At 38.2% G+C, this 12,563-nt stretch overlaps 2 protein-coding genes across 2 annotated transcripts; one reads left to right on the top strand and one right to left on the bottom strand.

Annotated features, from left to right (window-relative positions):
* The first annotated feature begins 693 nt into the window (after window positions 1-693).
* ddx51 (DEAD (Asp-Glu-Ala-Asp) box polypeptide 51) lies at window positions 694-8,771 on the top strand. Its single transcript, XM_076757150.1, has 16 exons — window positions 694-901; window positions 1,526-1,872; window positions 2,572-2,741; window positions 2,831-2,981; window positions 4,074-4,219; window positions 4,361-4,432; window positions 4,517-4,623; window positions 6,051-6,159; window positions 6,296-6,441; window positions 7,128-7,317; window positions 7,455-7,570; window positions 7,659-7,775; window positions 7,875-7,976; window positions 8,128-8,191; window positions 8,307-8,441; window positions 8,640-8,771. The coding sequence occupies exons 1-16, from the start codon at window positions 879-881 to the stop codon at window positions 8,655-8,657; spliced, it is 2,013 nt and encodes a 670-aa protein (XP_076613265.1). The 5' UTR covers window positions 694-878; the 3' UTR covers window positions 8,658-8,771.
* Window positions 8,772-9,155: 384 nt separating this feature from the next.
* smim8 (small integral membrane protein 8) lies at window positions 9,156-10,307 on the bottom strand. Its single transcript, XM_076756491.1, has 2 exons — window positions 10,048-10,307; window positions 9,156-9,648 (listed from the first exon to the last, which is right to left on the bottom strand). Exons 1-2 carry the CDS (start codon window positions 10,174-10,176, stop codon window positions 9,490-9,492), a joined length of 288 nt encoding a protein of 95 aa, XP_076612606.1. The 5' UTR covers window positions 10,177-10,307; the 3' UTR covers window positions 9,156-9,489.
* Window positions 10,308-12,563: the final 2,256 nt, after the last annotated feature.

Here is a 12,563-nt window from a genome sequence, read left to right as displayed (position 1 = left end):
AGGTATTCAGTTCTTACTTACATGTGATTTTGAAATTACAAAATTGCCTATTAAACTATCCACTTTTCATCAACAGGTTTTGCTACAATGGAAAATGGTCTTCAAACACAATTTTAGCCCTCACAATGTTCCATTATGGAATAACAGAGTTATACTGAGCAGGAGGAAATCTATTTTTATGGGAAACTGGATGGAGAAAGGTATATGGTCTATTGCACATTTAATGGACAATCACAGTAATTTTCTTGAACTGGAGGAATTTGATAGTAGACATAATATTAGATGCTCCATTGAAGATTATAAAAAAGTAACACAAAACATCCCAAGCGAAGAAATTATATACACTTATAGAAAATCTTCAACTGAGATGAACCCCTTGTAATTTTTTAGTTTTATTTGCTTTTATTTTTTATTTTTCTTTATTTTTATTTTCCTTTTATTATACATTATTCTTTTCAAACTGCACTCAACAGTGATTGAAGCTGTATCTTGACTCTGTATGTTGGAGGTGCGATTTTCCTTTTAATGTAAATCTGCACATATAGTCAGAAATGAGTGTCATTCATTTGTTGTATTTGTTCTTGTTCAATAAAGATTTAAAAAAATTTAAAAAAAAACAAAAAAAAAAACAAAAAAAAAAAAAACGTCCGACTGCTGACGGCATATGCCATGCGACTGGCTTGATACGTCATCAACACGCGTTTATGACAGTCTGGGAAAGCATGAGAAAGTAGTGATTCTTTGAGCGTTTACAATAGTTTAAAGAAATTGAGCTGTTTACGAATCTGGACGGATTAAATTGATTATCCGTTTGAATATCTTGCTAATACGCGACATCTGACAAGTACACAAAAAGTTTTTTTCATCGTGCTGTTGAAATGTCTCTGTTTCTTGTTAACAGGTGAGTTAGGTTTGTTTTCTGTCGCTTCTAACCTGAGCTTATATCATTGCTTTCTTCTCTCAGTTATGTCACATTATCACATTACTTGCCCTTGTTGTTATACGGTTCTATTTGACCTCAGAGTGCTTATTTTAAATATTAAGACATTTGAACTGACAGATTTATACAAACAATTTACTAACCGTGTAATTTAAAACAATATGGAAAAAAGTCAGTTCTATTGTCTCGCCTTGTTCTACATTTTTTCAGTTCCTCAATGTTCATCTGTCTGCTCTCCTCCTCTTTCTGTCTTAACCTTTTCTTTGGCCTTCTTCTGGTCTCTTCTTTTGCCCTTCTTTTCTTTCCTTTCATTTTCCTCTACTCTGCTTGAATAAACGCAGGTCCTCACTGTGTCTGAGCTCTGAATGTAGTCACTGTCACCACTGTGTGTCAGAAGCATTACACAAGTTCTAAACAGACACTGACACCGCAATTTTATAGATTCAACACATCACAGAGCAGTGGGTGAAGCATTCTCAGCACATATCGTTCTCAGGTCTCATGCTACTAGACCAAACGTTGCTGTGCTGTGATTGTATGGAAGAAGTGGACTGAAGAATGTGTATTCTCTCATGCTGCTTTCAGATATCTTGGAGAGGAGGAAGATGAGAGCGTCTCAAAAGAGTCTCGGTCTCAGGCGCTGCTGGCTAAACTGCAGAAGAAGGCAAAAGAGAAGCAGAAACAGAGTTCGACAGAACAAAGATCTCATCCACACGAAGAACAGACAGAACAGCAGGACGGCACAAAGAATAGAAAAGCTGACAAGGACCACAGTCAAGAACCCCAATGCTGCAAAAAGAGGAAATCAGAAGTGCTGTCTTTGTTTGTCTCAGACTCTGATAACCATGATGACCCTGTAAAAAAGAAAAAGAAGGACATGACAGATGCAAATGAGAAGCAGAAGAAGAAGAAGAAGAAGAAGGATCCCTCAGGTATGTCCTTGTTCTTGTATACTCTCACATGCTTAATGACAATGTATTCCTATCCTATAATATCATTGATCACATGAATGATATGATAGGAATACATTGTCATTCATGTGATCAATGATATGATATACGTCCACTTTTATACTGTTTCTTATGCCTTTTTAAGAGCCCAACCAACACATTGGCATGGCCAATATTATCAGCTGATTTTAGCTGACTGCAGATGATTGGGTACCTGCATATGTGTCGGCTGATAAATACATTGTAAGACAGAAAAGATAATTTTGACATCAATGATTTATGTATAGGCTTACGCATGTCACACAGTACCAAATTTAAAACTGCACAAATAAATATGTTTATATAAACAAGCAATGGATCAAATCAATATGTGTAACATGAAAGGAGTCACTTGTAGTCATGAACTCAGCATACGAGGGGAAAATTTTCTCATTTACCAAAATTCTCATACATAGATATTTCCAGACAAGTCATGTGAGCCCTGTACAGGCAGTCTGCGTTTCTCCACAGGGGAAAAACACTCATTTGACTTAAGAATTATAAAACCTGAATTTGGATGAATATGGAGATTAAATGTGACAGCGGAGTCGACTGAAATAAAAATTGACCTGTGATGTACAGACGACCTGCATGACAAAAACATGCCTGTGATGATTCAGTTTGTCTGTCTTTGGATTTTAGGCAGTTCAGTTAAGGGTGTTGGAAACAGTCATGTGGCTGGACAGGAGGACACAGTAGAAGAAGAGGAGGCAGTGACGGAAAACGACACACCAAAACAAAGCACAGCGAAGACTTCTACTCCAACTGGATTCACAGTTCTGGGAGGATTTGAGAACAAACCTGCTCAAAAGGTACAGTGTTTTTTTTGTGGCGCTAAAAGGTTAGAGCTCGACAGTAGCATTAGTGTTCATCCAGTGTGTGTGTATTCTTCTGTTCACAGGTCTACAGAGTCCTGCCTCAGTGGCTCGCTCAGCCTGACGTGATCCACAGAGACATTAGAAGCAACCTGGTCCCTATTTCTGACATCCCAGGACTTTCTGCTCAGCTCATGAAAAAATTACAAAATAATGGAATTCACCACCTTTTTCCAGGTAATGACACACGCTGTATATTATTATTTGTGTATTCAGCAGCAGGTTTCCAAAGATCTAAGTGATTGAGAATAGGCTGGTATTATTGAACGCAATATTGCTGTTAGTTTTTTTTATGTCACATACTGTATGTCACATTAGTGTTATTTAAACCTTATAGCAGATATCCATGGTGTCTCTTTAGTGCATGGGTGGAGAACATTTTTGCTATCAAGGGCCATTTCAGTTTTTATGACATCCTTCAATGGCCGTAGTAAACTACCATACATGAGGTTCTTGGTAATGTTCATCATGAAGGCCAAACCAGACAGACACTTACTGTCAATGAGTTTCCACGATAGGTTTTCCCTTCATCTATGAATTATTCTACACAAACCGACACTTTGGAACAATCTTACTTGGCTAGCAGTTCCACAGCCGCAACAAGACACTCCTTCCCACATTCTCCATCCAAATGAGGTTTCAGCTTCTTAGCTTTTAGCTCGCTCTCCACAAAACTTGCCTGCATAAAACTCTCTGTCAGAACATGGTCTGTCAAATGCCAAAGATCATTGACGTTATCCAAGTGGATTTGTCCTCACAGCTCATCCAGTTTAGCATGTTTGGAGCTGTAATGATGCTTGAGATTGTCCTTCTTCATCACTGTGAGTGCAGTAAACACACTGGCTTGCATTTTAATTCAACAAAACAAATAATTTGTCTTGGAAAGTGTGACATTCCACATATACTTTTTTTGACTGTTACCGTTATGTGCGTGTTGTGTTCATGGACTGCCCAGAAGGATGTGTTCGTCTTCTATTTTATGTTATTTTCTTTTGTCACAGAAAAAAGCAAATGCTGTCTAGAGATTTTTTTATATATATATTTCTGAGTTACTTTTTTATTTTTGTCTTTTTGATGGGCTGGGTCAAGCAATCTTACAGGCCACATATGGCCTGAAGGCCGGACATTACCCACCCCTGCTTTAACAGAAAAGGGTGAATGTGTTGTGTGTGTGAAGAGATGTGATTTGAAAAAGTTGTGGAACTATTGGTGTACTGAGTGTGCACATGAGAAATGTAAGATGTGAAGGATACTGTGACCTTTCTGAAGTGCAAACAGAGGTCATCCCTGCCATCCTGGAGAGCACGCAGCAGGGCCTGCTGATTGGACGAGGTGGCTACAAGCCCAGAGATATTTGTGTGTCTGCACCAACAGGCAGTGGCAAGACTCTTGCATTTGTCATACCTGTCATACAGGTGAGCTGGCCACCATCTCTTTTAAGTACCTTTGAGCAAGGCATGCACACAATATGTATAGACACTACTGCATGTGTATGTGTGGAGATGGAACATGTAGAAAGACTGTCCAGATGAAATAAAGATGTTGTTTCACATCAGGTGCTGATGGAGCGGGTGGTGTGTCAGGTCCGGGCTTTGGCTGTGTTGCCCACCAAAGAGCTTGCCCAGCAGGTCAGAATCTTCAAAAACAAACTCTGGATCAGTCATGTTTACTCCAGAGATTGAAAGGCTCAGCTGATATGTTCTCCTGTGCAGGTTTATAAAGTGTTCACTTCATACACTGAGGGAACCACTCTGAAAGTGGTCATGCTGGCTGGTCACAAGACCTTTGCTGCAGAGCAGGCGTCACTCTCAGAACACAGGTGAGTACAGTTTCATCATAATGGGAGAGCTTCAGCAGCTGTTCAGGAGACATGGCGTCAGGTCATCAGCGACTCTATTTTATAATGCCATTTCAGGGTCTGCATATTAGAATTTACATGTTTATTTCACAGAATCATAAAGAGTTTTCGTGTGTGTTGTTCGAGGTACCTGTACTTAACTGGACTTTCCGTTTTATGCTATGTTGTACTTCCACTCCACTACATTTATTTGACAGTTATAGTCACAAGTAATTTGATGACCATTAATAAGGACACTGGGACAACGTTCTGGTTACCAAGTCATTACAAATCCATTTGGCTGATGTATCCTGCTTTGTAGGGAGTTGCTCTGTATAATGAATACTTTTACCTTTAAGTACATTTTGTAATAGCTCTGTACTTTTACACAAGTAAAACATTCACAGCATTCAGTTTCTACTTGTGATGTAGTAATTTTACAGTTACTGTCACTTATAATCCAGTAAAATGTTTTAATACTTCTTTCACCAATACTTTGCTTCATAGCAGTGCTGAATGAGTGTTAGTTATCTGGATTCTGCCTGGAAGAAACTGATGAACATGATCAAATAATTAATATGTGAACTTTGATGATTAAATATACAAGTTAGGATTTCACATTGACAAGCAGGGCTGAGTTATAAAGTTGTGAAGTAACAATAATCGTATAAGCATTTAATCTCTGGTCTGATTTGTCATCTTGTTCACTTTTTAGGATTTCAGTTCTTGTTCGGCTGCTTGTGTTTGAACATACAACAGTTGAACATTTCAGTACCATATTGGTGCTGTTAACAATACCTACATATATTAAAAAGTATTCTATAAATGCTTCCATGTAAAATTAATGTAAACAACAAACATGGCTAGCATTAGAACTCATATCTTTCAAACTAGCATGTTAGCATTGGGACATTTTGTCTGCACTTTTTCTGGCATTCTTGTGCGACTTGCTTGTTTTAGCAATGAATCTGCCTCATGAAGACTTCAGTCATGTGCAATGAGAGCTCACGGAAGGCAAGTACACAGATAGGCAGGCAGATATTCCATTCAATCATTTTATTCAGGCCAAATGAAATGATTGGATGGACTTATTGCAGGCCTGCAGCAGTTTCGTTAGAGCATTTGATTTATTCACTGTTGTCAGAATGTGAAGAGAATTTAATAAGTAAAACAAAAAATGCTTCCAAGATACTCTACCTTCTCTAGCTTTAAACTTGGAAGTATTTTTTGATGGTGGCAGATGGTGCCATTAATTCAATTTTAGATTAAATTTTAAATATAGGAGCTTTGAATTTGCAGCTGTATTCGGAGACAAATATAAATGCGAGATCAGTACTTGGTATTTGTACTGTAATTGGTAAAAGAAAGAAAAAAAATTACTAATATTTTTGGTCTGATTTTTCTTCCAGAGGGGGCATAAGATGCAGTCTAGCTGACATTGTTGTGGCTACTCCAGGCCGACTTGTTGATCACATCAACAAGAATTCAGGCTTGTGTCTGGAACACCTCAGGTTTCTCGTGAGTTCATCAAAGCTGGATAACATAACCCAGTATATTTATAGGCACAGCAGATGTAACTGACATTGAAGTCCACCATCTACCAATTGGTGTACTTTCTTAAAAATGAGTGCTGTCATTCTATCATCCATTCCAGATTATTGATGAGGCTGACAGGATGATTGACAGCATGCACCAGTCGTGGCTCAGTCAGGTGGTGAAGGCAGTGTACAGATCAGGAAATGGACCAGAAGCAATGTCCATCTTCAGGCGGACTGAGCCAGCATGTCTCACAGCAGCAAGGTGAGTCACTTTTCAGCAGGTAGAGATGAAGCTCTGATCTGATGAATGTGTCTTTCTTCACCTAAGTTTTGTTTTTGAACAGAATGCTACCATATGAGCCTTGTGTTCAAAAACAACACATTTTTATGGAAGGAATAGTTCAACATTTTGGGAAATATGCTGAGACAGAGCAGGAGTCAGGACATGGTTAGCTTAGCTTAGCATAAAGACTGGAAGCAGGGGGAAACAGCTAACCTGGCTCAGTCCAAAGCACAGAACTGAGCATTTTAATGTTTCTGTTTGGGTATAGATTAAACAAAGGAGATACAAGGTGTTCATTGTTGACCAGTTTTAGAGCTGTTGGTATAGTAGTCTTTTTAATCTCTGGACAAAGTCAGGGTAGCTGTTTCCCCTCTACGAGCTTTCTTGTAAACAAACAAAGTTTCTGTTTACATTCAGGCTTTCTCAACAAAACACATTGTGCATATCTTTGAGGTCTAACAAACTTGTATTCTTTTTCTTTTCTTGTTCTCTCATGCCTTTTGCTCTTGCATTGTTACATTTACACTGATGATCTTAGATCTGGTTAGGTGAGATTAGGTGACAACTGTGTTGTTGGCTGATGAGGCGGTGCACCTGGAGAATATGAGCTGGATGTTGCTTTGAAAATGCACTACTTTCAGTTTTGAATCTTTTTGTCCTCTCAGTCTGTCTCCACCCCAGATGCCGCTACAGAAGCTGCTGTTTTCTGCCACGCTCACTCAGAACCCAGAGAAGCTGCAGCAGCTGGGCCTCCACCAGCCCAGACTCTTCAGCTCCATCCACAGTCATTCTAACACCACACCAGCAGCCCCCACCCAGAAACAAGACCGCTTCGACTTCCCCCAATGTCTGACAGTAAGAATGACCTTTGATCTTCAGTAAGGAGTGCAGGCACACAGGAAGTGCAGAGAACTGTGCTGTCGGACAATTATGATTAGAAACGGACAAAGGTTTGGGTCACTGTTCCAATTACTGCATCTTTATGTTTTTAGGAGTATTATGTGCCCTGTACATTAAGCAAAAAACCCCTCCTCATGCTTCACTTCATCCTGCGCATGAAGCTCAGCCCCATCCTCTGTTTCACCAACTCCAGAGAAGCTGCACACAGGTTGGATGAGGCAACGTTCATTTATTTCATGTGTATATTTTCCACTGTGCTGTGGCCTCTGTGTGGTCTTACTGTTTTTGCTCCTCAGACTTTACCTGCTGATGCAGCTTTTTGGTGGAATTCAGGCTGCTGAGTTCTCGTCTCGACTGTCTCCTGGTGAACGAAAGAAGACACTGAAAGAATTTGAACAAGGAAAGATCCAACTGTGAGTGTGTACTTATTTCCGTTTGTTTATTTACTCACTCATCCATCCCTTACTTCCTGCATTCTGAGCAATGACTTCAACTGGCATGTCATCCTGAAGGTTGATTAGCACAGACGCAGCTGCCAGAGGCATTGATGTCAAGGGGGTCAAATGTGTTGTGAATTATGATGCACCGCAGTACATCAGGACATACATTCACAGGTGAGCTGTCCATCAAATGTAATTCTGTCCCATGTTTTCAGACACTGTAAGGTGTAAAAATCAGGATCATAGGTAATCCTCCATGTTGTCTTGTGTAGCTCTGGCGTACTGTGTTCTAAGATCTTTGCTCTGGCTACTCTGTCTTGTTCAGGATTGGAAGAACAGCAAGAGCAGGGAAAGCAGGCCTGGCCTTCACCTTTCTGCTAGGAGTACAGGTGAAACACTTCTACACGCAGTATATATATAATTAGATATGGGTGAGAGAGGCAGTCAGACACATGATCAGTATAAACAGGATAGTAAATAAACTTGTCCTGTTTCCACACTCAGGAGAAGAACTTCCTCCAGATGGTGGTGGAAGCAGGAAGCCCTGGCATTCAAAAGCAGATCGTCAAACCCGAGAACCTGAAGGGTATGGAAGCCCGATATGAACAAACGCTGCAGGAGCTGGCGAATATCATCAAGGTACCGTCTCAAACAAATTCATTTAATATTGGAATAGACTGAATATCCTCAGTTTAAATGGTTCTGTGCACCTACCTGTGCATAAATATACAACAATTAAAGCTACTACAAGGCAAATTTCACTGGACAACTGTGATATACAAAAGACTACTTGCATAGTGTTTTCCTGCAAACCCACTGCATTTTGTTTCTCTACAGGATGAGAAAGCCAAATAATGGAGCACCAGTGACATTCTCTTCTGAGCTGACATCTGTTCTGTACAAAGATCAAGTTGTATTTTTTCAGCTGTATGTGGAGTTATTTTTGTTGTTAATAAAACATCAAATGTCTCTGTGTGATGAAGCTGTTCACTTCAGCTGCACAGCACCAGTTCCCATGTGAATAACCCAACAGGAGACAGAGCGTAAGTCCTTACATGCAGCCTGTAAAAAGGGTTCATTGCTTGTTAACTGAGGCAATGAGTGATTTATGTGGGTGATGGAGACAACACACTGTTTTGCTATCCATCCCATCTGTCTGTCTGACTTGTAAATTAAAGCATGTAAAGTAGTGAGAAAATAATTCATGCATTAGAGAGCTCTGTGGGGGGGCCAAAACTACACCAATAAATATAATACACAAATTGTGAATGGAAAAATCATATATATGCATTCAGAAACAATGTTAATATAATTTGTTTTCATAAACACAAATATTTTTTTGGAATTTGTTTTCATGAAAATTTTTATTTAATGAAATTTTACTTTAAAAAAATCTATTAATTTTAACACACACACACACACACACACAGAAAAGAGAAAAGGATGATGGTCATTACACTGAACATCATGTCCGCTTTAAATTTCACATTTTTTGCTTATTGTTGTGAGGAGATGCTGTTGTATTTACAGACTGGAGAAAGCCCAGCAGGTACACTTAAAACACAGTTTAATGGAAGCATTTGGAGAAAAAAAAAAACTTTCAATTCATCCAGGTTTTAATTCACTCTGTTCATATGGTTCATAAACACAGACACACACACTCAGTGCTCTAGAGTTTGTTGTGCCTTCAGTCCCATTTGGAAGTCTTCCTCCTCATGTATCTCTCTCCTTCACTGTCGATGGCCTCATAAAGCTGCTGGTCATTTTCTTTTATTGCGTGCAGGTAGCCCAGATAGCCGACACACAAGGTGATGGTCACCAGTCCAAACACCATCACTGGTTTATTCTGCAAAACAACACAGCTTTATGAGCAAATATGTGATATTAAGCAGTCAATAGGGCACAGATTTTGGTAAATATTTGCACAACACCTGAGTTGGTGAAATTCTGTCCAATGGATTTTGAGGTACACGTCTGACGTATGTCTCTTAGGTATTTTGGCATTTGGTGTATTTTTGGTTTCTTGGTTTCTAGCTCATTGCAGCTCACTAATAATAATAATAATGTTAATAATAAATAAAATGACCATAATAACAACAACAACAAACACAACAGGGTTCTGCTTTATCCTCAACACTATTTCACCCAAAATTAGCTTCCATTAGATACTTATTCGCTTTGCGAATTTTCAAGCAGAACCACGTTTCAACGCTCGCTTCCAGGTGAATGTTTTGGTGAATCTTACAGGCTTTATGAAGAGTTCAGGGTTGACAGCTCGGAACAGTGTGGTGGTCTTCGCACCCCTCAGGCCGGGTGTCCTGTAACCATTTTCCCTGGCACTCTCCTTTCCTTTATCGACCTCTTTGTCCGACATGTCTGGTCAAACCTATGCACGATAGCTCTCCGGAAAATAAATTATTATGGCTCGAAAAATGAATGCTATGCTGTGTGCCTAAAGGCAGCCATGTTGATAGTCAAAAAGTCAAAGACGACTATTCGAAGAGCGGAGGAAGGTGAAGATCATGGTGAAGACTATACGATTTGGAAGGTCACAGCGCCCCCATTGGTCACTAGCGGGAAATCCCACAACTGCCATATTCGTTGCATTGAGGCTAATTAGAATGAGCTGAGACACGAAACATGGATAGGTAATAAATAAAATAAAGAATAGTAAAAATATGATAAGTAGATCATCTCATATTACCAATTAAGTCAAAAATAAAAACTGTGTACTCTATCTACTCAGGAGCATTCACCAATCAGGAGGTTAGTAGTTTGATCCCTGGCCTCGGCAGGCCACATTCCAAAGTATCCTTGGGCAACATGCTTAACCTCAAATTTCCCCATATGCTGTGCCATTGGTGTGTGATTTTTTATTTTTTATTTTTTTTGGATAAAAGTGTCTGCCAAATGACTAATTGTATTTGTAATGAAGAAGGCCCAGCAGAGGATAGATCCTGCACCAGCTCAGGAAGCTCAACCTGCTTCAGGAGAGCTGTTCTACTCTGCAGTAATCCGGGTGAAACCGGGTCTTATACAGTCTCTCTGCTCTCACTGTGAATCTATGTAAGATAAGACAGAACATTATTATATTCATTTTGCAGTTATTCAACTGTTGTATCAGCTCTGTGTAACCATTGAATTTTTCATCTGAGTAATTATTCAGCTGTGCTATTACTCTGACATTTATACTGTACATTATTATCTATTTCAGTATCATTCAATTATCGTTCATGTAGTGTAGTGTGATGCACATTTTTCTGTTTCTTGTTTCTATAGTCTATTGCTCTATATTAGACAGATAGATAGATAGATAGATAGATAGATAGATAGATAGATAGATAGATACTTTATTCTTTCCCAAGGGAAATTCACAATTCCAAAATCACATATTGCAGTACAATGCAAATATTTGTACATACTCTCTTTTCTTCACCTGTATTTGTTACTTTTGCTGTAATTTCTCTATCCTGTTACACATTTCTCCTCTACAATGGAGCAACTTCTAACAATAAGTTATAACAGTAAATAATGTACTTCTGGCTGTGATTCTGACTTGTAAACCGACCACTACAGTAATCACCCATTACATTTAAACCCACACAAGCTAGTTGTTTACTAACATCCCGACAAGACATCTCTTCTTTCCCCTTTTCTGATCGGACTTGCTTGAATACCTGCTTCTCCTCATTTTATTATCCAATCGTCCCATGTCTTTAGTTTAAATTTTACTCTCTGACTCCAGCTCTGAAGCCTTCCTCAACTCTTTTTTTAAAATAGGTTTTATTGAAATTGTACAATGTACAAAACTTGCACATAAACTATGCAAAATTCACATTCTTTTTATAACCTAAAGTACATGGGAAAAGTTGTACTTATATATGTATATATATGATGTATGCTATATAAATATAGCATACATCATTTATAATACATGGAGGTAAAGTTTTATATTATTAATCAAATTAAATAATTTCATAAACAAAGGGATTACAATTTCACAAATTTCATAATAAATAAATAAATATACATACAGTGAAATATAACGTATTATATGAATTTGCTGAGTCAGTGAAAACATCTTTTAGACTGTCAAACAATTTTTGTGCCATTTTACTTTCATTACCTGAAAAAAATTTAAGTACAACTTATATTCATTCAAAAAGGTAACAAAAACAGGGGATGATTTTAGAGCTCTAGTTTTGTGTATGAAGAATTTAGCTGACACAGAATCACTTTGATACAGAGTTAATCATTTTTGTTCTTCAATAAAATACCAAATGTAACATTTTTTTGGAGATAGATTGGAAAGATGAGACCATCAGAGTTTTGTTTTATCCATTTATGAATATCAAGCCAGAATCTGTAGGTCATATGACAAGAGAAAAATATGACCAACATATACAAAATACAGAAGGTGGTTGATACTGCTGACTGACATGTAATCTATTACAAACCATATTTAGTGTTACCATTTATATCACTGAGGGTAAGCTAAATAACACAAACACTTCTGTATAATGCAATACACCTGAATCAAGAGCTCTGTGGTATGTAGTTTCAATGTCACTTCTACAGAATGAGCATATATCATCATCAATGTTAAAGCGCAAATCAATAATTCTTTGGAGGGATAAAATAACTATAAAATAAATGTAAATGCTCATAATTTTGAAATGTGTTTCTTTTGTTTTAGGGGGTACAGTAAATTTCGATTCGTAGTTCTTAACCCGTCGAATTTGTGCAAAATGTTATTTTTGG

The sequence above is a fragment of the Chaetodon auriga genome, chromosome 18, assembly GCF_051107435.1.
Source record: "Chaetodon auriga isolate fChaAug3 chromosome 18, fChaAug3.hap1, whole genome shotgun sequence".
Classification (NCBI taxonomy): Eukaryota; Metazoa; Chordata; class Actinopteri; order Chaetodontiformes; family Chaetodontidae; genus Chaetodon; species Chaetodon auriga.
Note: the sequence above shows the minus strand (reverse complement) of the source record. Positions and strands in the feature narration are given on the sequence as shown.